The 25118-nt window shown below is 42.0% G+C and overlaps 1 protein-coding gene across 3 annotated transcripts in view; it reads right to left on the minus strand.

Annotated features, from left to right (window-relative positions):
* Positions 1-25118, minus strand: part of TRPC7 (transient receptor potential cation channel, subfamily C, member 7) — a 144875-nt gene that overhangs the window by 83557 nt on the left and 36200 nt on the right. Inside the window, exon 3 of one of the 3 annotated variants that reach the window (XM_012646338.1) lies at positions 12139-12321. The exons of the other annotated variants lie outside the window; for them this stretch is intronic. Coding sequence (XP_012501792.1) covers positions 12139-12321 — 183 coding nt within the window. The remainder of the gene's footprint in view (positions 1-12138; positions 12322-25118) is intronic. 3 annotated transcript variants of the gene reach the window in all.

Raw genomic sequence — 25118 nt, forward strand, 5'->3', positions numbered from 1 at the left:
GAGAAAGAATCGGGAGACTGAAAACAAATGAAAACAATGGACACGGAGGGTGTATGACTGTAGATTATTGTTTTGTTTTTAAATATCTTCCTTATTTTTATAATGTTTGTGCAATAAATAAAATCAGTAAAATTAGAAATATAAACTGCAAACACAGCCCAGAAGCCCCTGTTCCACCTGGAATAGGACCATGCCTTCAGCCATCTTCCGAGCCCAGCTGGGCCAGCCTCCCCAGCCAGACATCCTTCCCTCTGCCCTGGGCTCCTGCTATCTCACCTTGGGCTGCCTCCTCCTCCCCAGGCTCCTCTCTTCCTATAAACCCACCCCAGACCGTCTTCAAGTTCCCAAACCTTGTGGTGCCTTTATGTTTCCCCCACTGCTCTCTCTGTCTGAAATGTTTTTATTCCCCCTTTTCTTTGGAGCTCTGACCCACCTTTCAGAAGTGACTTGGAAGCTACTTCCTCTTCCTTCGTGAAGGTTTCCCACACCATATTGGTCTGGATTAATCTTTCCTTACTTGTTGGATAAAGGACTGGATTCAGATCTGTGTAAGCCATTAGGATAAAAGCTCCTGACAAACAGGAGCTGGGTCTTACTTATCTTTGTATTGTCCACGGATTTAGCTGACAATGGATGTTACGTGATTATCACCTCCTTCTTCAAACTCAGGTCTACCTGGTGACACCATCAGAAGGGGAGCAGGCAAAGTAGCAGTCAGTGAGGGGGGCAGCAGAAGGGTTACTTCTGAGTAACAAGCATTAGAAGATGAATTAGTTTGTATTAAGTATACTTATTACCCAAATGCATTACAGGTATACTAAGTATGCAGTAACTATAAAAAGATTAATTTGTAATATGTTTGCAATAAGTATACTTATACAAATATATTATTAGTATAAGTATACTTTTTTATAAAAAATAATTTTTAATTTCTTCAGATGCAATTCAGAGACTGAATTATTGCTAATGTTATTAATTAAACAGCATTTTGTATTTAAATGACTTTTCCTTTTTCATTGTTGTTTTTAAGTAAAGTAAGGCCATCAGCCATGTTCTGAGATTCCGTGGATTCAGTGACATGTTGTAGGAGCTCAGGAACGAGACCAATAATGCCAAATCTGGTAGCGCACCGTGGGTCACTGTCCCCGTGATCTCACTTTGATCCTCAAGAGTCTCCCTGTGAGATTCTTTTGGAGAAAGAATTTGGAAGTGCATCTCTCCTTGAATGTGAGATTTTATTGTATTTCAGAAAAACAAAAATGGAAAAAAGTCAGGTGTGGTACATTCATTTATTTATTCAATTGTTCACTTGTTCAGTAAATATTTTTGGGATCTTCGGCTTGCCTGGGTCTGCTCTAAGTTAGGGACACAGGGGTGAGCCGCCACCACAGAGTTTACTGTGTTGAGGGAAATGGACGATAAACAAGTGAACAAAAGAAGTAAATGATCGTCACCACAAAAGAGGGCTCTGGGGTAGAGTGGCTGGTGAGGGAGGGACCGGCATGGTGACCACCTTCAGACAAGGTGGTCACGAGGCCCCTCTGGGAAGCAGACAGTTGACCTGAATCTTGAACGCCGTGGATGCGGCCAACAGAGACCTGAAGAAAAGGACCAGTAACTTCCCTGGGTGGGAACAAGCATGGAGCGTTTCAGGAACAGGGGCAGGCAGTGCCGCTGGAGATCAGTGAGCAGGAGGGAGCTTGGTGTGAGGCGAGTTAGCAAGGAAGGCAGAGGCAGGTCATGCAGCACCTTGTAGGCCATGTTTAATATTAACAGTTGGATTTAAGTGCTTTAGGGGCAAGAAGATGTCCTGTCAGCGTTCTCCTTACAAACAAGGTGCACCCAGACCCAGGTGCTGGGGCTGTTGGCTGCTCGGGGCTCACAGATACTCCCTTCTCCAGAAACCCCCTCAGTTCATGGGAACCACTTTGCCCAGAAATGCCTAGGAGGTGATGCCCTCCCCTTGGGAGTAGTCTGCAACGAATGACTGACTGATACAGCTGTGCAAAAGGCCAGTTCCCTTGCCTTAATGTGGAACAACCCTGTGGTGCTACTCATTTTCTAACGCTTTTTATGAGATCAAGCTGAGGTTAGACTTCTCCAAAACCACCTCTTAGCTTAACTTCTCCTGCCTCATCCCACTTCTGCCCTTTCAATGTAGGTTTCTCCTGAGTTCGTGCTTTTAACAAATTATTTGCACAAGAATCCTTGTTTCAGGCTCTACTTGTAGTAGAGATGATTATTAGACTATGAGCTCCCTAAGGGCAAAGACTGGATTGTTCATTCTTAAGTGGAAGATTTAAATGGGGGCATGACATGATCTGATTACTTAAAAAGTTCTCTGGCGCGCACGTGCGTGTGTGTGTGTGTGTGTGTGTGTGTGTGTGTGTGTGTGTGAGTGAGTGACTGAAGAGGAAGAGGAGGAAAGGAGAGGAAAGAGGTAGACAGACCTGTTACATACTTTTATAATCATTCAGACAAGATATGACTTTGGCTTGGATTACATAAATTAAAGCATCCCTGTCAAGAAAAAATTTTCATCTATAATTATACTTACAAAACTCCCCTTCCATCAAGAAAATTTGCAATTGACCTTGGGCAGATGAATGTTAATAAAAGAATAATGTATTGTGGTATGTAACAGGACGAATATATGAAAGATCAAATGCTCACTAAAACCTGAATCCATATATGAACAGTTAGTACAGAAATAATGAGATAGAAATGTGTAGTTGGTTTTTAGCTTAATTATTGGACTTAGTCACAAATCCTTAGGGGAAACTGTAATTTCTAAGATCTGTTTGACTTTGGGATAAAAGTGACAATTTGAAAATGGCTCATGTTGTTCTTTCCACTTTGGGCTAGTAAGTGCATCTGATTTGCATCTATTTCTTGGGAGCATCAGGGGGATTTATTTTCCTCCCTTGAATGCTTCTCAAATTCCTCTCTTCCTGTTAACCCCTAAATCAGGATATAATAATAATCAGGGTCTGACTATCTTAGCAAATACAGCACACAATGAATGTAATGATAACTACATAAGATAAGGCTACACAGCTTAGGAAGCATGATAATCAAGAAGAAGAAACATTCTTTAAAGTATTATTCTTTCATATAACTATGTATCGAAAGAGATGAACAAAAGGTGCCAAAAAGCAATAGTTTTCTGTCCTGTTGGGAAACCCTTACTTTGAAGATCAGAAATCACTTTTGCAAATTCACAGTAGCATCTGCCCATTAGGGAAAGTTGTGTCAGATGATTTACAGCATGCCTGAGGAAGGACAGAGAGGAGGCACCATGCACTCTGTACAACCTCTCCCCCGGCAAAACTGAGCGGGGATGGGGATGGGGATGGGGCAGCTCCTCAGGCTAGTGAGTGGAGGCAGCACTCCTGAGACCCAGTGTGGAGCGCTCAGTGATCTGAGCTCCCCTCTAGAGGCAAAGGCCCCTCTGCTTCTCCTTGACTGTGCAGGGCCACCCTGGGAGCCACGCACCTCTCTGCTCCATCCCTCAGACGGCCAGGCCAGAACCTGTGTTAGGGCTTCCCCGAAAAGTAAGAGCTCTTTTCCAGAGTTAACAAACCCCAGAGGGGCCCAGGGTTGGCAATGGAGAGAATGGAGAAGGCACACACTCGGGGGCCAGCTGGAACATCATCTGGATTGTTTATTTAGATTTTTAATCACAAGGAGTAATTACAGGTGTTTGGAGAAGCATTAAAGCCTCCAGCGTCCCACCGAACGCGCTGTCTATTCATTTGCTCAACACGAGGCTGCCGTTGCAGGGTGTGCACTGTTCTTGGCCTTCAGAGACCAGGATGAACCAGGAGCAGTTCCAGCTTCCAGGGGCTCCATTGTTATAAGATTCAGAAACATCAGAGAGCCTTTAAAGATCAGCAATTACTATGCTCCCACCCAGACAGCTCGTATTAGGAACTCTGTGGGTGCGGCACAGGCAGGTTTTTTTTTTTTTTTGCAAATCATGGTTGTACACATTACAATTTATGGGGTACAATGTGATGTTTTGACATATGTATACAGTATGTTATGATTAGATCAAGCTAATTAACATATCCATCACCTCGCTTACCTCATCATTTTTATGGTGAGATATTGAAATTTTACTCTAGGTTATTTTGAAATATGTAATACATTATTATTGACTATAGTCACCCTGGTGTACAGTAAATCTCAAAATCTATTCTTCTTGTCTCTCTGAAACTTTATACCCTTTGATCAGCAACTCCTCATTCCTTCTGTCCGCACCCCCAGGCTCTAGTAACCGCTGTTCTGCTCTCTACTTCTATGAGTTCAACTTTATTGGAGTCCATATATAAGTGAGATCATGTGGTATTTGTTTTTCTGAGGCATTGGTGTTTTTTTTATAAAGCACCCAACTGTTCCATTATGTAGCTAAGTTTGGGAGCTGCTGGTCTAGAAAGATACAATGCATCCTTGGGTAATTACAGTCCAAGTCCACAGGCTGACAGTTAAATGGTTATAGCCTAGATCCTGAAAACTCGCCCAGAGGTTCTCAACAGGGAATAGTTTTGTCCCCCCTTCCCCCAGGGACGTTTGAGACAGTGTCTGGAGACATTTTTGGTTGACACGAGTTGGGAGGAGGGTGCTACTGAGTATAGGCCAGAGATGCAGCTAAACATCCTGTAATGCACAGGGCAGCCCCCACAGCAAGAAATTCTCTGGCCCAAAATATTAATAGTGCTGAGGTTGAGAAATGATGATTTCATCTTACGGGTAGTTCTGCTTATAAAACCAACATGGCAAACATCTTCCATTAGCTAATTTATTATGCACTTACCATGTTCTGGGTATATTATGTGTTAATAAACACTGACTATTATTTATTAGGTTCTATAACTCGCTCCCATCATGTGGATGAGAAAACTGAGGCCCAGAGATTAAATAACTTGCCTAAAGCCACATATCTAGTAAGTAAAGGACTTGGGACTTGAACATAGGCAGTCAGGCTCCTGGCCACAATGCTGTACTGCTGCCCAGAGGTTCTATTTTTCTTTTCCTGGGAGTTTTTCCAGGCAGAAAAGGAATCACTATTCATATCTACGTATATACATACTGAGATCATTCCTTCTCTTCTTAAGATTTGCAGCTTGAGAAAAACAAAACTTCCTCATGTAATAGATAACCCTTCTGAGCTAGGAGATTAGTGGATATTGATCACTTTTGTGCCATGTGGCCAGGCTGGAGCTATGGAAGTGCTTAGAGGAATTCCCAAAGAGGAGGATGATTGATGCTTTTGACACCAATGGCTTCCAGCAGCGTTTGGCGTCTCCTGGGCATCCTGCGGCACAGTTTGGGGTAGTGCCTGACCGGCCAGACTGTGTTTGTGACAACTCTGATCTTCTTAACTCTGAGCATCTGTTAAAACGATGCCTCAGCAGGAAAACACAGTGGGAGAACGTCTGCTCAGAGCATGTGAGCGTCTGACTGGCCTCTCAGACGTCCTCTAGAAAGCCCTGATGTCCCCAGGTCCCCTTTGCTCACTGGCCCTGCCTGTGCTTTGTGCAGACAGAGGAAATGAAACAGAGCTCAGCAGAGGCCATTTGCCTTCTCCACAGTGTTCCCACTTGTGGTCACCACATGAAGGAGAGGATGTCAGCCAGTTGTGCGTCTACTGCCGGGCATCATTCTCTCTCTGAGCACATATTTAGGCCAGAAAGCTCTTTAGGGTTGGAGCAGTGTCTGCTGTGTCTGGGAGGTCCCTGTAGGCCAGCAGATTGAGTCCCTTTTTTAAAGCCACATGTCTAGTAAGAGAGAAGTTCAGCAGTCAGCTTCCCGGCCATAACACTTTACTGTTACCCGACAAGTTCCATTTTCTTCTCCTAGGAATTTTTCTAGGTAGAAAAATGGGTCCATTTATGCATAATTGTAAAATGTGCACAAGATGGTAACTTTTGGAAGAAAGAATCAAAGGGACTTCTAATGGGGTTGGAGGCGCTGGCCCAACTTAGATTGGGTGGTACTGTGTGTGGAAATGGTCCCCAACCTCCCTCACTTCTAGATCCGCCCCCTCCGTCCTTGGCATTGTCCGAGGGGAACTGTCCTTGGTGCTCTTCCCTGTGGGCACATTTTGTGTGCTTCTGGCCCCACGTCTATGAAAGAATCTTGAAATGAAGTTGACAGGAGGGAATTGAGGTTTATGGAGGACACCGGCCTAATGTGTTACCATCCTTGTGGAAGTCTCCCATTTTAGTTAAAAAGGCAGGCTATTGCTGAATGATTTACCTCTCCAGTCTTGGCTGGGAGGTTGGACCTACTATTCAGCTCCCTCTTCCATCTTCCACAGAATTTTTCCCAAACATTTTTTTTTACTGTCTTTACTAACTGAGAGAGTGACTCTGCTTCCTATTCTTGGAGAAATTGAAGCTATCAACAGGAATTTCCCCAACTTTCTCCTGTGGTAATCATTAGTGCTATCTGCCAAATAGCTCTGTTTTTGCCTTCTTTCAAACACATGGCAGGATTACACTTCCTGGTCCTTCTTGTGATGGCGTGGGAGGCGTGACCAATTCTTCACAGTGAGTTTTACGCAGAAACAACATGTGTCACTCCCAGGTGAAAGCATGTACTTGCTGGGGTGAGACTCCCCAGAACTGAATGTTCCCCTGGGATGCTGGAACCATCTGAGGTGGTGGCTGGCCTGGGTTCCTGGTTGATTCCGTTCCGGGGTGGAAATGGGATGAGCAATAGGAAACAAGCCTTCTTTCTTTAGAAGCCTGTACAACTTGATACAGTCTGTCAACACGGCACAGCAGCCTTTCTACACCGCGTTCTGTTCCTCTCGCCTAGCGAAAATGCTGTGTCCTCACCCGCCCTTTTTACCTCCCAACCTTTCTCGGAGGAAAAGCTGTCTCTCCATCTATCCTGATCTTCGCAACCACTCTTGATTAAAGTCCTCTGATGGATTCCTATTGTTCTTTAAAAAAAAAAAAACAGATAAAATCCTTTAGCGTGGTCTCCAAGGCTCTGCATGGTCTGGCCCCTGTCTGCTTCCTTCTAAGGCCCAGTGTGGCCATGTTCCCCTTCTGTCAGTTCCTCTTACATGCTATGATTCTTCTCACCACAGGGCCTTTGAACATGCTTTGAATGTGTTCTCTGTGCCAGAAAATGCCTTTCCCACCTGAGAGGGTGCCTCTGGAGTTCCAGGGTATGGTTAATTTTTCTCATTCTTACGCTTTCAGAGCAAGCATGAGCTCCTCAGTGAGAAAATCAATGAAAATTATAAGGATGTTGTTTCCTTAATACAAGAGTGTGAAGAAAAAGGGAACTATATTAGTGAGTGAGGGTCTTCCCTGCCCTTTTCACTGTTCCCCTCTCCCCATGGTCCTGTCCCAGGTCTTTATTTCATGTGAGACTAGCTTTCCGAGTCAGGAATAACTCAGGGAGCTTGGCAGAGCCAGGAAAGGGCACCTCCAAAGTTCCAGAGTCTGGAAGCTGCTTCTTGAGGAGAATGGGGATCTCCTCGGTTGGAAGGAAAGGTGGCCAGCACCATGATCAAAATCCCCCAAAGCAAGCTGCATCCCAAGATGCTAGAATTGGGGGCTACCTGAAATCTGAAAGAGGTCACAGCTGTAAATGCTACTTTGCTCAGCTAGTGAAGTACTTAAGTGACTCCTCCCATCCCCTTGCAGAGGCTGCTGCTGTTACAGTCATAGGATACCCGTCCCACTTCACCCTCTAGACTGGTAACTCTCTGAGGACAAGACTGTGTCCCATTGTCCTCAGATTCCCTGGAAGGCTGAGATCAGTGTCTGTAGAGCTCAGAGGTGGTGGCTAAAATAATTTGGCAAATAGAACTAATCACCCTTGTTGGGATACTGCCATACTGTTGATAACAGACATGGGAGTAACATATTTTGGAAAAAAATATTCATTTATCTTTCTTTCTTTCTTTTTTCCTTTCAGTAGCAGGTCTTTGCTTAGTAATGTCCAAACAAGGCTCCATTTTCTTTACAGGTAGAGCTAAGGCCTCTGTCATGCAAAACAGGACTTTTCTGGGTCTCTTAGCTCCACTCTCCTGTGGCAGTTGCACCTAGAGGACTGATACAGAGTTCTCTTGCAGTGAATAGGTGATCTACCTGATCCCCATTAAGGCAGCCTGGCATCAGGAAGCCTAAACTGGGCCTAAACTGGGATTTAGAGATTGGTTAGGTCTTCCCAGGTGGTGGGGCTGGAAGTCCCCTAAGAATCTATTTAGAGGTGACATGCTGCAAGAGAAGAGGGCCTTTGAGAAGGATATTTAGGTATGAGTCCATAGGGACAGAGACAGAGAAAGATGGAGAAGATAGTGAGATGTCTATTCCCAAAATGGCCTTGGAGGGGTAGGCCAAATCCTGTATACGTAGAGGGGCTGCAAGCCAAAGCCGGAGGGATTGTTTCTTTAGCTGTGGAGCACAAGCAGAGTCCTCCTGAGCTTAGGTGTGACTCAGCATGGGGGAGAGGGTCTTATCCCTGCTTCTTCATGAGGCCAGCTTGGTCTGTGAAGGGACTGTGGCTTAGAAGGGCTGGGATGTACCGAGGTGGGTAGCAGAAATGTCCTGAAGTAATGTGGGCCTTGACCATTAGCCAGGGCAGTGTGTGTATTCATACTGCCTCATTTATACCCATGGGCTGCTGAGGCCTGGAGGTATTTGGGGCACACATACTTTATCCCATTTGCTTGTCGTCATAACGCTACAGAGGAGGCATTATCCTATATTTACTTATGAGGAAAATGAGACACAGAGGCTAGGTGACTCGCTTGAGTGACCCCATTAGTAAGTGGTTGGACCCAGGACTGACCTCAGTGGACACCATCTTAGTGACATCTCCAACACTGCCTCCCAGACACCATGGTTAGCATTTCAGATGACACACCCACCTGGGTTACTGGGAGGCTGAGTTACCCTCTTAAGGCAGAAGTCATAGAGACAACCATATCTTCACAAGGCCTTTGGTCTCTTTAGGAGGAATTTTAGGCTCTATGGATGATGTCCTTGCCCAGGGGGACATTTCTAGCATTTTCTGGGGAGATAACAAAGGACAAGCTAGATAATGTCTCTGGGGTACAAGAACCCCCAGAGTCCCCAGCAGGGGGGTCATCACTGAATGACAGCAATGATGCTTTCCCTTGGAGCTGCAGAGGGCTTTGTGGTTTCTGGAGCATTTCCTCTCATTTGAACGTTCACAAAAAACTTCTGTGGAGCAAAAGCTTATATGTCCATTTTTCAGATGGGGAATGAGGCTGAGACCACATCATTGGTAGGATCAGGCTAGAAATCTGGCCTTCTGACATCCAGTTTAGGATTCTTTCCCCTTTACGAGGTGCTGTCTCGTGCCATGGTGGGATGCTTGTCTTCACAGAGGCTGATGTTAAGACTTAGCCGGCCAGGGGACCTGACATTAGGGTGGTGCCTGAAGAAGGGCAAACATTCAAATGGAAGATGTGATCCAGCGCACAGTACGAGCCACAGGGCAGCACCTGCTTCATTGAGATCCAGGCATTTCATGGCCATATGAGCTGAATCTACATTAGTTTCCCAAATACTGATACATGGAAAACTAGTTTCACCATGAGAAATAGAGTTCTGTGTTGATAATACATATTGTGCCCTTCTTCTAGTAGAGTAGTGATGTATATTAAAGTCTCTGTAATGTATTTAATCCAAGAAATCTGTTTGACTGTATTTAACACAAGGTCTCCAGATTTATTTGAACACAAAACCTTTTTTTTCTTTTTGCTTAAGGTAATACCTATTAGCAGCCCATGGAACTGACAAGAAAAAATAGTTTGCTTTAATCACTGAATTAATGGGTTGATTTTATATCATGTGGGCAGAGACTTAGGAATGTTTTATGGTTTATATTCCAGCCTTAAGACTGACTTCCTTTCTCCCATCCTTCCTTACTTCCTTCCGTGTATGTATGTATGTGTGTATATATCTATTTATCTGGTGTAAAAGACAATGTATTTGTAAATAGGCCCTGGTGCTAGCCATTTCATAACTCAAATACCCAGGGTTTGAGTGTGTCCATGCAAGCCTGCTAAAGTTCATAAATTAAAAATGGAAGCCCATTATAATATTAATAAGACTTTTAATATTAGGTATTTTCACTGGTAATTCATGGAGAGTAAATATCAAGGAAAGCTATGAGTCTGTCTGCTGTTGCATGATGGCATCTATGGGTTGAGAAAATTTATCCATTGGAGGTCTTGGAGATGAGCCAAACTGGCATTTCATGCAGGCCATTTATCATCTTCCTACCTGTGGATTGCGGCAGAAACTTGACATTCATGATGCGTATTTTCTGAGGCCTTTATGACTTCCTTAATTGGCAAATACTACTAGAGCCAGTAATTTCCCTCATGAAACTTTTTTATTTTGACCCAAACCATCATGTTCATGGAGGGCTTCATTTTTTTTCTCATTCATTACTAGGGCCATTTTGTCCTTGGTAATTGACAGTGAGAGGAAACGTGTAGCTATGAGGTGGTGGCCATACTTTCAGACTAACTGAGTGACTCTACCTTCAATAACAATTTTGCTGGGAGATTTGAATTTATGTTACAGAAAAATGGTGAATGTCTACATGCCACAGACTGTTGGAATTGTTCATAAATAGCCAAAACTGTGAATGTAAATCTGCAAATGCCCAGCACCTTTTTTTTTTTTTGGTTTATAGATGTCTTTACCTTTGCCCTGTGCTGGGATGCAGGAGGATAATCTGGCTTGGGGAAGGAAGCAAATGTTCATAGTTCTGGATGCTCAAGCTCGTGTTTACCATTGCCAAACAGCCCCACAGCAGGGTTTGTTTGGACCCAAGGGCACAGCTATCTCTGCAACTTCAGGAAGTGGTGGCTAAGCTTTGGCAAAAAGCCTCAGTGAGCTCTCAAATTAGACTAAAAAATGAGTTTCCCTGAGCTAAGTAAATAGGATTATACTGTACTTGAAACTACAACCTGACTCCCCTCAACCCCCAGCAACTCTGTGCTTTCTAATATCAATCTCTAAGTCCACCTTTTTCATGGTTCACCAGTTTTATTTTGGGGACTCAGAGGTTTAGGAAAAAGCTATTTTTCTTAAAATTTGTGATTATTATTAAAGTAAAAGGGCAGGAAGATTTTATCAAACTTAGAAGCTCTCTATGGATGAATTCCACAGATATATATGCCTGTTAAAGGCACAAATTAAGACACACACAAATTAAGATAATCAGGAAAGAGAAGAAATGCCCAGAGGCCAATTTGGGAGCATTAAAAATACCATTCAGTTTTGATTATGTGAAATAGCTGAAAAAAAAATAAAACCCCTCAAAGACTGATCAGCTGCCTTGCTTACATGGAAAACACAGTGATATTTAAACACGTGGATCTTTGGAACTTCCCAGTTTTCATCAGGATGAGTGACATCATTTCACAAAAGAGCAGATTATAAGGATCCAGAGTACATCCAAAATGAAAATACAGTTGGCTTTTGCTCCTTAGGATCTCAGTCTCACCAGCCACTACAGGTGTGAGGACTACTGATGACAATGGCCATTAGAGACACCTTGATGCCTATTGAGGAGCTGGGATGAGCTTACTCTTGGGAAAATCTACTTACTCTTTCTACGAAGGGCTTTCCTATGCCTTTGGAGTGAAATTACTCTAAGCCTGTCAGGATCATGGATCCCATAAATCCTCAACATTAAAACATTTCTGCACAACTAGTCCCCAGGCACACAGAGGCAGCACAGTAAATGCTACTGAAAGACCTTACATGTTTCTTGTGAAGACTTGGGAACTGGCCCACCAGCTGATGGGAGCCCTCATTGGGACACTGTCCCTGCTGGTGGGTTGGAGGCTGAAGATCTCCTTTTCTGCTCTCCAGGCTCAAGACCTGCTTGTGGACTAACTCTCATGATTCTGCTCTCTCTACTAGTGGGCTGAGGGTCAAAGTCAGAGGGGGTGGTGAGAGGGGATCTGAGCAGCCCTGCAAGGCTGAAAGCTCTCTGTCTAGAGAGAATTCGGGTGTCATCAAAGTCACCTTGCGGGAACGTAAAATATGCACGAGCACAAAGTGAGGCCAGCAGCCCTGTGAGGAGAGGCGAAGTGGGAAGGCCACGAGAGGTGGGGAAGCTTACCTTCTTGACTTCATATTTAATGGCGAGTTTGATCCGGCTCAGACTCGGACGATGGTGGTCGGACCAGACTTGGAAGTTCACATCACCATTTAAAATCGCTTCCACCTCTTCTGTGTCTCGGCACAGGTCCAGCACGCCCACCACAAAATCCTTGCATTGCATAGATAATTTCCTGTAATCGTTCTAACAGAATAAAGAGAAATCAGGGGTGTGTTACACTGAGCCCCGCAGACTGACTTGCCCAGTACAGCAGTGTTGATCAGCAACCATCCACTGAGCGTGAGCTTACGGAGCACACTGGCACCAAGGGGATATGCTGGATGCAGAAGGCAGGGCAATTTCTCTTGACATACAACCGAGAAAACATCTTCTCTGAGCTGGTATTTGCCAAGGTATGGCCCATGGGCCATGCATCAGGGTCACTTTGGGGGCATGCTAAAGTTGCAGATTCCTAGGCCCCACCCCAGATTAACTGAGTCAGAATACCTAGGGATGGGGCCCAGGAATCTGTCCTCTAACCTTGCTCTCTAAGTGATTCAGATACCTGCCACAGCCCATCCTGGGTTCTTTCAAAGCAGCAGTTCTCTGTGTCCAATGCTGAGTTAATTCCGAGGGAGGAATAATAAGGACGTGAACTTTTAAGGCTGATGGAAATAACACTTCACTCATTTACCACCAACCTATAATGGTGGCTGTTCCACACAGAAGTTTACCGGAGAAATATGGCTGATATTCTAAAATTGGGAAAAAAAAATGTACACAGGTGTGCTTTTTGTTATGTGCCAGAAAATCTGCTTGTAAATTATAAATTTAAAAATCAAATGTAATTTAAATCCAACAGGATCGTTTCTTACTAAAAATCCTTTTGTACAGCAAATCATGGCTCCTTAAATTACCTGCCTGTTGAATAAACATTTTTAGCCCTTGACCTTTTTGTTCTTCATGTTGTTTCGTTTTTTTAATGAGTTGTCCCTGGATTTCTCTCTTCCTTTCCCTAGGTATACCTTTCTGAATATCTTTGAGAGGCTGGCTTCCTTTCCTAGTGACATGCCAACTTCTCTCTCCCCCAGACAGACTGCTTAAATTCCAGATAATGATCCAAAACGTCAGACAAAGGAATGTCTCATGTCACCCTCACACCAATGCTCCCCCAAAATATTTTCCCCCAGAAGCCTCCTTGTTGGTTTCTTAGTTGAAATGAGTCTATTCAGAAACTACACAAGAGCCAAACGTCACTTTCAATGTTAATCACCGTCAACAACCCTTAGACTGTAAATAGTAGTTGGCAAATCAGAGTGCAGCTCTGCTTTTCCAGAACCTGGATTCCTCAGCAAATAGGCGGGAGCCTGGCAAACTGCAGAGGCTCAGCCATTTTTCTGAGTTAATGATTCTTGTCTTTTTCCAGGGCTGCTACATCAAAATGTCGCTTTGCATGATGGCAAGAGTTAAGTCAATGTTTGTTTGCTAGGAAAAGGAAAAGGATCAAGAAAATATTTTCACACAAGGGTGGCCACCCTTCATTTGTGTATATAATTTAGGTAGAAGAAGAGAATTTCGGAAATTCTGGATAGAAAAATGATCACTGAGCTCAGGCAGATTGTCATGGGAAAAAATTCAAGTCAGGTACTTGGAGTGTCCTAGGTTTTGGCACCTAGCAGAGAGCCGGTGAGGAGTTGCACTCTGCTCCTTCATCCCTAACACCCACCCACCCATCCATCCATCCTTCATTTATTTATTCATCACTGAGAACCTACTGTGTGTAGCAGACAGTGAAAAATCAGCAGGGAACAAGGCAAGTCTCTGAGCAGTGTGAGAGTGGAGGAAGCTGGGGGTTCCCCGTCAGGGTTGCACAAGAGCAATGCTAAGTAAAACTTGCCCAGAGCTTGTCTTGGCTAAAATATTCTTCAGAGCACTGACGAGCCAGAGGTGGGATGCTCAAGGGACCACCAAAATGGCAAGGTGGGTCACGTCCCCTCAGGGACCCATCCAATTCTGACAGCCCTTCTGTTGCAACTCGGCTTCTCTGTGTCTCCAACCTCCACCCCATCAACTTTATTGTGCCTTTCCTGAGAACAAGGAGTCTCTTCGAACGTTATTGCCTGTTACTGATAAAACATACCGCCCTGCTGGCTAGACCAGCCCTCATCTCTTGGTGGAAACTCCTGCCTAGGGCAGCAGGCATGAATGGTTCAGGAAAGGAAGTGGAAAGGGCTTGGCCCAGCTCTTGGCTCAGGTTCCCTGTGCTAGGAGCAAGTCAGGCTGTACTGCCCAGAGCCTCAGCACATGTCTGAGTTCAGTGCAATTCTGAACAGAAGGAACCACTTCATTGGAAACTGTCGCTTTCCTGGGCTCTTTCAGCCAGACTGCCATCCAAAGGGGAGGCATCAGAGCAGTCAAAGCAGGTAATTTGTGTTTTGCCTTCTGCATTAGGCACTCAGGCAGGAAGGCAATAAGCTTTCTGGTGTCTGCAGATGGCTGGAAGGGATAGAGAGAAGCCAAGGCTGCCAGGAAGGAGATGACATGAACACAGATGGTAACAGGGAGAACCATAGGCGAACATCTCTGGGGAATAATGATGATTATGATTTATTGGGTCAACAGTGAGCTCAGTGAGCCTACCAAGATGCACTCCTCACTATAGTTGGAGGTAGATAAAATAATACCCAAGACTTCACAAGTGCCCATTCAAAAATTTTTAATATTCCTAAACACCAAGGTCTGCCAGTCCCAATGGGTGACAGGTATTCCACCTGCATCATCTCACTCAGTCCTTATAAAAACCCCATGATGGAGGGGCTGTCATCATTTTCCAACTTACAAATGAGGAAACTGAAACTCAGAGGGATAAAGTAACAGGCAGAATCCTCTTCCTCATATTAGTCCCTGATCTCTGGGTCACTCATCTTCCTTGGAGTTGCATCTCCTGTCTCACTGTTACTCTCCCAATGTTACTGCTGTTGTGATTCTTGGTGGTTTCAATATCCTGGAAGAGTACCCTCACATTGCCCTGCCCTTTTATCTCCTTGACAGCCCCTTTTCCAATGACCTTATCCTCAACCGAAACTCAGCCACTCACTCTCTTAGTTATTCCCGGTAACAGCAGATCCTGCATGACCCCAATTTTAAGTCTCCCTCCCTCCGACAGCCACCTCCTACATGCCTAGCTCACTCGCTCTGGGTTCCCAACTCCAGCAATCCTTTGATTCCACCAGACCTGCAGCCACTCACTGTACCTCCTTTTCACTGGTTTTCACCTTCGGTAGGTCACTGTCTCCTTCCTTGCAGAGCTTATACAGGGTGTCCCAAAAGTTGCCATACATAGGAAAGATGAGAAATTGTAGATAAATGGAACTTCACTTACAAAATATTCATTACAAAATTTTACAAAATTTTTCCAAAGGAAAAATGTCTAATAGGCATTTTGAACTTAACAAAACTAACTCTGGATCTAGTCTTTTCTACCTTGTTTAGTCTCTCCCATTCTTTCAGTTGTTCCAGACAAAAAAAATCTTGGATTTATCCTTGATTTCTATCTTTCTCTCATAACCCACATATAATTTGGTAGCAAATCCTTCCAATTCTTCTTGCTGAATATCTCCATATTCTGACCGCTCTTCACCAATGCCACTGTTTCTACCTTGGTCCAAGCCATCGCCATCTCTTGCTTGAACTAACCCAAGAAACTCCTAACTGGCTTCCCTGACTCTGTCCCTGTCCCTTATGGTCTAGTCTCAATACATTAGAGAGATGAATACTTAGAAAAGGTAGTCAGATCATGGCACTGCTCCGCTCACACCCTCCAATGGTTCCCTATTCTCCTGAAGCAAAAGTGGAATCATTATACTTGTCCAGCCACCCCATCATCTTCCTTGTTTTATTTTCTATGGTTCTGCCCTTCACTCATCTACTGCAGCTACTCTGGCACCCCTGCTCTTCTTCTAACACACTTGGCATGGGCCAGACCTTTGCACTGGCTATTTCCTTTGCCTGGAATACTCTCTCCCCAGATGCCTACATACCAACTCTCTCAGCTCCTCTGAAGGAATCTTTGCTCAAATGTGACTTTCTCAGAGCAGCCTTCCCTGTCTTTAAAACAACTGTAACCTTCCTTCACTCCCTTCCCTGATTTTATTGTTTTCTTCGTAGTACTCATGAGCACTTGATGCAGTATGTGTTTTACTTATTTTTATATTTATTGTCCACGTCTCCCACTAGAATATAAGCTTCTCGATGGCAGGAATTTTCTCTGTTTTGTTCACAAATTTATCCTAAGATCCTAGAACATTACCTGGAATATGATTTGCATTCAGTAAAAATGTTGAATGAATTGGAGCCATGAACTTGTCTAAGATGTCATAGCTACTAAGTGGTAGAGCCAAGATTAAAAGCAGGTTGGTCTGACCCAAATCTGTTCTCCTCCCTCTCATCCTGTTGCCTCTTGGCGACCAGCATGTTTCTTTCTACCTAGTACACTCTAAAAACTAGAGGCTCAACTGGGGCTGACTTTGACCAACTTGGGGAAACAAAGGGTGAGTAGGCACATGGATATATGAATCCCTGACAGATTCTATAGGATAGTAAGTAAGTGCACAGATTTTGAAGTTAGAAGGACTTGGAGTTTGATCTCCTGTTTTACTACTTGCTAGTAAAATTGGGAAATTGACAAGCCATTTAACTCTTCTGCATCTCAGTTTTCCATCTGTGCTAATAGACACATCATATTATCATTGGGGGAATTCAATACCAAAATATTGTTACATGCTTAGGATAGTTAATAGTAACTAATACAAATAACAAAATAAATGAAAAATAAAAATTGATAATAAAGCTTGTAAATGGCAATTTTTATTATTGTTGCCACCTCATTTTGACCATTGATTTCAAACTCCTGAACTCTCACTTTTGTGATTTTTAATTATTATAGTGGGAGCAAGACTGGCCCATGGGTAAGAGGAGAACAAAAAAATACTGGATAAACCCAGATTCTTCTCTTTCTCACACTTCAGATCAAACCCATATATCAAAAATACAATCTGTCTACTTTTCTTCCTCTCTGGCAATCACACAGTCCTTCCCAGGTTAGGACCTGCAGTCACCAAACACAAGATACCAGTGCTGAATGTGGTGAAATCTGTCATCTAGCCAGTCTCTAGATCTGAGATGGTGTTGCGCACCTTGCTGAGGCACTCGGGAGTGGACGGTGTGAGTGTCGTGTGCTCATCAGTTGAGGGATTGCTTTTGTGCCCACAAAGGTCTTTTCCCTTTGCACAACTTATATCCTATCGCCTCAGGAATAATATGATGAACAAAAAAGGAACCCTTGATGCCATGGGTCAGAGGAAGTTCTCTCTGGTTTTGTCAATGCCGATGACATTTATAAACTGGCAGAGTAAGTTATGTGAGTGTGGACCTTGCTGTCCATGTCACTGAACCGCTTCGTGCAGTTCGTCTGCTATTGGGGCACACTCAGATCTGTTCTTTACGAAAGTGGTGAGGCGGAGCCATTCTTAGCTTGTGGGGGCTGGCGAATAGATGAAGAGTACACACACCGATTTGTCCAGCGTTCAGTGCTCTGGAGCTGCTGCATGCTGCGGTGCTTCTTGGGATCACGAGCTGTGGCTGTCCTGGACATGGAAAGAGACCCCAGAGTTTTGGTTTTACCAGAATGTCTTATAAATGGAATCATTTAGTATATGACCACTTGAGGACATGGAAAGAGACCCCAGAGTTTTGGTTTTACCAGAATGTCTTATAAATGGAATCATTTAGTATATGACCGCTTGAGATTCGCTTCTTTCCCTCAGCATAATCTCTTTGAGATTCATCCGTATGGTTGCATGTATCAATAGTTAATTTCTTTCTATTTCATATCCATTGTATGGATGTACCGGTTTGTTTATCCACTCACTCATTGAAGGACATTTGGTTGTTCCCAGTTTTTGGTAATTAAAAATAAAGCTATTATAAATATTCATGTACAAGTTTTTGTGTGAGCACAGTTTTTATTTCTTTGGTGTAAATGCCTAGGAGTCGCATTGCTGAGTATATGGTAAGTGCATGTTTGACTTTGTAAGAAACTACCAATCTGGTTTTGGAATGGCTGTACTGTTTTACATCCTACCAGCAAATTATGAGAGTTCCAGTTGCTTCATATTCTTGTTAGCACTTGGTATTGTAAATTTCTTTTCTGTGTCATTGTATCTTATTGTGGTTTTAATTTGCATTCCATAATAGCCAATGATGTTAAACATCTTTTCCAAGCTTATTTATCATCTTTTCATCTTCTTTAATGAAGTTCATATTCAAATCCTTTATCCATTTAAAAAACTGAGGTATTGTCTTATTGAGTTTTGAGAGGTCTTTATATATTCTGTATATAATTCCTTTTTAAGAGATAGGGTTTGTAAATATTTTTCTCCATCTGTAGCTTATCTTCTCATTCTCTTAACAGTATCTTTCAAAGAGCAGATGTTTTTAATTTTGGTAGTGTCCAATTTATCATTTTTTCTTACAGCATTATGCTTTTGATGTCACAACTAAGAAATATTTTCTTTATGTCCTATGTTTTCTTGTAAAGGTTTCATAGTTTAGGTTTTACACTTAGGTCTATGGCTTGTTTTGTGTTAATGTTTGTATGAGGTGTGAGGTATAGGTTGAGGTATCTTTTATCGCACATGGGTGTTCATTTGTTCCAGCCTCAGTTGTTGAAAAGATTATTCTTTCTCCAATGAGTTGCTTTTGTACAACTGTCCAAAATTATTGGCCATATTTGCATGAGTCTATTTCTGTGCTCTCTGTTCTATATGCCTATTTTTTCACTAATAACCACTATCTTTTTTTTTTTTTGTAGCTTTATATTGTCTTAAAACTAGATACTTTGAGTTCTCCAAATTTGCCCTTCTTTTTCAAATTGCTTTGGCTTTTCCAATTCCTTCCTTTTTCATATAAATTTAAGAATAAGCTTATTCATATCTATCAGATATTCTGTTCGGATTTTTATTGGAATTGTGTTCGATCTATAGATTAGTTTGGGGGGTGGTATTGACATCTTAACTTTGTTGAATTCTCCAAACCGTGAACATGATATATATTTTCATTTAGGTGTTCTTTGATTTCTTTCATTAGCGTTTTATAATTTCCAAAATACAGAGTCCACATATGTTTTATAAGATTTATATCTAAGTATTTCATTTTTTAGCTGTTAAAATATCAATTTTTATGTTTTTAATTGTTTATTATTCCATATAAAATATGATTGATTTTTGTGTGCTGTCCTTATATCCTATGACCTTGCTAAACTTACTTATTTGTGCTTTGCAGATTTCTTGAAATTTTCTACACAAACATGTTGTTTGAAAATATGGATTGCTGACTTTGAATGAATACCTAACTCAGATGCATTTATTAGGATGACCGATAAAATGCTCAGCAATATGAGTTAACATTGGTTTGAAGATTTACAAAGTATTGTTTCTAGGAACAAAATGTTGCCAACAGGCCGGGCGCGGTGGCTCACGCCTGTAATCCTAGCACTCTGGGAGGCCGAGGCGGGCGGATTGTTTGAGCTCAGGAGTTCGAGACCAGCCTGAGCAAGAGCGAGACCCCGTCTCTACTAAAAATAGAAAGAAATTAATTGGACAACTAAAAATATATAGAAAAAATTAGCCAGGCATGGTGGCGCATGCCTGCAGTCCCAGCTACCTGGGAAGCTGAGGCAGTAGGATCGCTTGAGCCCAGGAGTTTGAGGTTGCTGTGAGCTATGGCGATGCGACTGCACTCTAGCCCGGGCAACAAAGTGAGACTCTGTCTCAAAAAAAAAAAAAAATATTGCCAACAAATTTTTGTCAGCTTTCAACCTAAAATTGTTGGCTCAGAGCTTTTTATGTAGTCAACACATTGAGCAGTTTTGTAGAATATTCATCCACTATTTATTTCTGGTTCTCTGCTCAATACAGATGTTAACTGAGATTCTCAGCTAGTTCAGAATTATTTCTTTTTCCTTTTGGTCCATAAATCTCACTAGTTTATTTATTATTGAGATGAATTTCTGGCCCTAACCCAGAGGACAAGCCCAGACCATCTTACAAAATATGTTGATACCTTGAACTTTTGGTGCTGAGGCTATTGTTTTGACAGCATCAATTTCAGGAAACTATTAGTTTGCTTGACTTTGGTTTAAAACCCCAACTTTCCAACTTTTTCAAAGCTACTGACAAACTTAATTTGGAAGAGAGAGAGAAGCTCATTACCCTGATCGGTCAAAAGTTAAATGAATTTCTGAGACTGACGCTGTGGAGACACCCACACGATACAGGATAATTAACACTCATTCCTCAATGGAGACCTTAGAAATTAGATTAAAAAAGAGTGTGGGTTTCAGATCCAGTCCCTGCTTTCAGATCCACCTTCCTTCAGGGACCCAGTTATGGGGAAGGAATATTTATTGAAAGCTCCAACTGAAATACAAATAGAGATAAGTCAGCAGATGTGTGCATGCTGTAAACCTGGGAGGTGTTTCTGCTTATGACATACATTTAGGCTGAGTTTGTTTAAGAAAGGGTTGTGCTAACAGTTTACAGTAAAAGTGTTTTAAACATTTTAATATTTCTTTAAATGGTCACAACTATACTATAAAACTGATAGTATTATTCTTAAAGAAGAGGACTGAGAGTTGACCATTGGATTTAGCAAATTGGAGATCATTGGTCACCTCGACTGGAGCAGTTCTGGAAGAGTGGAGGGCATGACTGAAGAGGATTAAAAGAGAATGGGAGGGGACGTATTGAAGGCAGTGATGTAGGTAGCTCTTCTGGGGAGTTTTACCGCAAAAGAGAGCAGGGAAATGGGTGAGTAGCTGATGTGAGAAGTAGGGTCAAGAGCAGCTTTTTTTCTCCCTCCTTCCTTCCTTTTCTTTATGGGAGAAACCATAATATTTTGTGTGCTGATGGGAATTTTCTAGTAGGTAATTATGATGATCATAATGTGGAATAGGTATATTATTACATTAATCCAGTAGTTCAGGAGCATATATGAGAGAAGATTGAAGGTAGTGTGTAAGTGGAGGCATAAATTTATTTAGAATTACATATAATTTATCTACAGTAACAGGAGGGAAGATCAGTATGTAGGTGAGGATGCTAGAAGGTGGATGCATTGATGGTGGGAATCTGTAGACATTTTCTTCCTATTGCTTCAATTTTTTTTCAGTGAAATAGGAATAAAAATTATCAGCTAAAAAAATAGGAGATGAAGTAGTGGAAATTTGAGGATAGGAGGTCTGAGATAGTTTTTAGAAGAATATAAGAATGAATAGATTAGAGAGAAAGGACATGCTTTCTGGAGAACTGTAAAAGCCCATCTGAGGTTTGTGGTCATACATTTAAAATGAGGCCAGTTAATGTGGTGGTTTTTTTCTAACCACATTCACCTTCCTGAGTGCCAGCATGTTAGATAGAGAATTAGATTTTACCAGGGTTGTGTTTTCGATGAAGAGTACAGCATTTCAAGAGAGGCGCAGAAGAGTAGAGGCGCATGTGAGGGAGTGATTATAATGACAGTTTATGGAACTGCAGCTGGTACGAGGGAAGACAGGACTTTGAGGGGGAGAGGGAAAGTGAAAAGATAGTTAGATCAGAGAGTTGGAGGTACTGGAGGGAGGCAAAAGATTGACGGAGTTGGGGTGTTCAAGGGAGATGGAAAAATTGGAGCTGGTAGCCTGAGAGTGTGGTACGCAATGTGTAGATTATGGAGCATTTGCATTTATTGATTGTGGCAAGTGTAGGGTCAGGTAGGCTCCTGGTGATTAACGTAGGGTGGAGGATAAGACCACTGGTGAAGATGAGTCCATGAAACTGAGCTGGGGCATTGGAAGGACGATCTGTGTATAGAAGTGCCAAGAATCTATACAGCAGGAACTAAAAGCATGACAGAGTGACCCATTGTTGCAAACTGCAGCAATGAGAGATAATGGGTGATAAAATCTGATGAAATGTGATTCAAAGATGGATGTTCTTGGGGAGGAGAGAAGGAGAAAGGTCTGGAAGTGGCAAGGAACAGCAAGGGAAATGCCCACACCATCTCTGAGCTCCCCTGAGGACTACGGGAGCAAACCAGCCCCATTTCAGAGGGCTGCAGGGGAAGACGTCTTTAGAAGGAGCAAGAAGGTGACAAATCTCTCAGAGGAGGGGTCAGTAAAGGGTGGGGGGCGCTTTGCTGAGGAGGGACTGTGAAGTCCAGGTGGTGATGTGGGAGATTATCTGGAGATGAAGGAAAAGGGCATATGAAGATGGAGTGGGGGGGTAGAGGAACTGAGTACAGGTGCTGAGGGGCAACCTGGGAGACAATGGTTTCCTGTGGCAAGAACACAAAGGAATTACAATGCCTTTTTTTTTTCCCTGAACCGAAGGAAAAAAAAAATTTTTTAATGGTACACATGTACTTTTATTTGGTTGGATTTATTTTCTTTTTTCTTTTTTTCATGTATTTATTTCAGAATATTACAGGGATATAAGTGTTTTGGTTACATGGATTGCTTTTGTATTGCTTGAGACAAAGTTATCAGTGTGCCCATCTCCCAGATAGTGCACGTTATACCCGTTAGGTATGATTTTACCCAACTCCCTACTCCCCTTCCCACCTATTTGATTTCCATTGAGTTTTACTTCAAATTGTGTACACAAGTGCTGTTTGGCTAGTTCCAATTTAATAGTGAGTACACGTGGTGATGGTTTTTCCATTGTCGCAATACTTCACTTAGGCGAGTGGTCTCCAGTTCCATCCAGATTGTTATAAAAGGTATTAATTCTTTTTTTTATGGCTGGGTACTATTTCATGGTATACATATACCACATTTTATCAATCCACTCATGAATTGATGGGCACTTGGGTTGATGCCACATGTTTGAAATTGTGAATGGTGGTGCAATAAACATTTTGAGTGCAAATGTCTTTTTGATAAAACGACTTTTTTTCCTTTGGGTAAATACCCAGTAGTGGGACTGCTAGATCAAATAGTAGGTCTACTTTTAGTTCTTTGAGGAATCGCCATACTATTTTCCATAGTGGTTGTACTAGTTTGCAGTCCCAACAACAGTGTATAAATGTTCCTTTCTCTCTATATCCATGCCAGCATCTGTTGTTTTGGGATTTTTTAATAAAAGTCATTCTCACTGGGGTTAGATGGTATCTCATTGTGGTTTTAATTTGCATTTCCCTGATGATTGGTGATGTTGAGCATTTTTTCATATGTTTGTTGGCCATTTGTCTATCTTCTTTTGAAAAGCTTCTGTTTATGTCTTATGCCCACTTTTTAATGGGGTTATTTGATTTTTTCTTGCTGATTTGCTTGAATTCTTTGTAGATTTTGGTTATTAGCCATTTATTGGATATATAGCATGTGAATATTTTCTCCCATTCTGTAGGTTGTCTATTTGCTCTGTTGATTGTTTTTTTGCTGTGCAGAAGCCTTTTAATTTAATCAAGTCCTATTTATTTATTTTTGTTGTTGCTGTGATTGCCATTGGGATCTTCTTCATACATTCTTTGCCTAAGCTGATACCTAGAAGAGTTTTTCCAACATTTTCTTCTAGAATTCTTATAGTTTCATGTCTTAGGTTTAAGTTTATTATCTATCTTGAATTAATTTTAGTGAGTGGTGAGAGATATGGATCCTGTTTCAGTCTTCTACATGTGGCTATCCAATTTTCCCAGCACCATTTATTGAATAGGGATTCTTTTCCCCAGTGTATGTTTTTGTCTGCTTTGTGAAAGATCAGGTGGCTATATGAGGATGATTTTATATCTGGGTTCTCAGTACTGTTCCATTGCTTTATGTCTCTGCTTTTGTACCAATACCATGCTGTTTTGATTACTATAGCCTTGTAGTATAGCTAAAAGTCTGGTAGAGTGACACTTTCAGATTTGTTCCTTTTGCTTAAGGTTGCTTTGGCTACTCGGGCTTTTTTCTGATTTCAAACGAAGTATAGAGTTATTTTTTCCAGATCTGCAAAAAATGACATGGGTATATTGATGGGGATTGCATTGGATCTATAAATCACATTGGGTAGTATGGACATTTTAACAATGTTGATTCTGCCAATCCATGAGCATGCTATATTTTTCCATTTGTTTGCATCCTCTGCGTTTTCCTTCCTCAGTGATTTGTAATTCTCCTTATAGAGGTCTTTCACCTCCTTGGTTAAATATTAATATAGTCCTAGAAATTTTATTCTCATTGTTGCTATTATGAAAGGTATTGAGTCTTTGATTCTCTGCTTCGCTCCTGTTGGTGTATAGAAATGCTCCTGATTTGTGTACGTTGATTTTATAACCTGAGACATTGCCGAATGTATTTATCACTTCAAGGAATCTCTTGACAGAGTCTTTGGGGTTTTCTAGATATAAGATCATATCATCAGCACAGAGCGATAGTTTGACCTCTTCTGCCTTCATTTGGATACCCTTGATTTCCTTCTCTTGCCTCATTGCTCTGGCAAGGACTTCTAGCACTATGTTGAATAAAAGTGGTGACAGTGGGCAACCTTGTCCAGTTCCAGTTCTAAGTGGGAATGATTTCAATTTTTCCTTGTTCAGTATGATGTTGGCTGTGGGTTTGTTGTATATGGCTTTTATAATTTTAGGTATGTTCCATCTATGCCTATTTTCTTAAGAGTTCTTATCATAAAAGGGTGCTGAATGTTGTCAAATGCTTTTTCTGCATCTATTGAGATGATCATATGGTATTTATTTTTGCTTTTGTTTATGTGGTGAATCACATTTATGGATTTACATATGTGGAGCCATCCTTGCATGCCTGGGATGAAGCCCACTTGGTTGTGGTGGATTATCGTTTTGATGTGCAGCTGAATTCAGTTTGCTAGAATTTTATTGGGAATTTTTGCATCTGTATTCATAAGGGATATTCATCTATAGTTTGTTGTTGTTGTTGTTGTTGTTGTGTCCTTTCCTGGCTTTGGTACTTT

Source organism: Propithecus coquereli, unplaced genomic scaffold (assembly GCF_000956105.1).
Source record: "Propithecus coquereli isolate 6110/MARCELLA unplaced genomic scaffold, Pcoq_1.0 Scaffold242, whole genome shotgun sequence".
NCBI classification, from domain to species: Eukaryota; Metazoa; Chordata; class Mammalia; order Primates; family Indriidae; genus Propithecus; species Propithecus coquereli.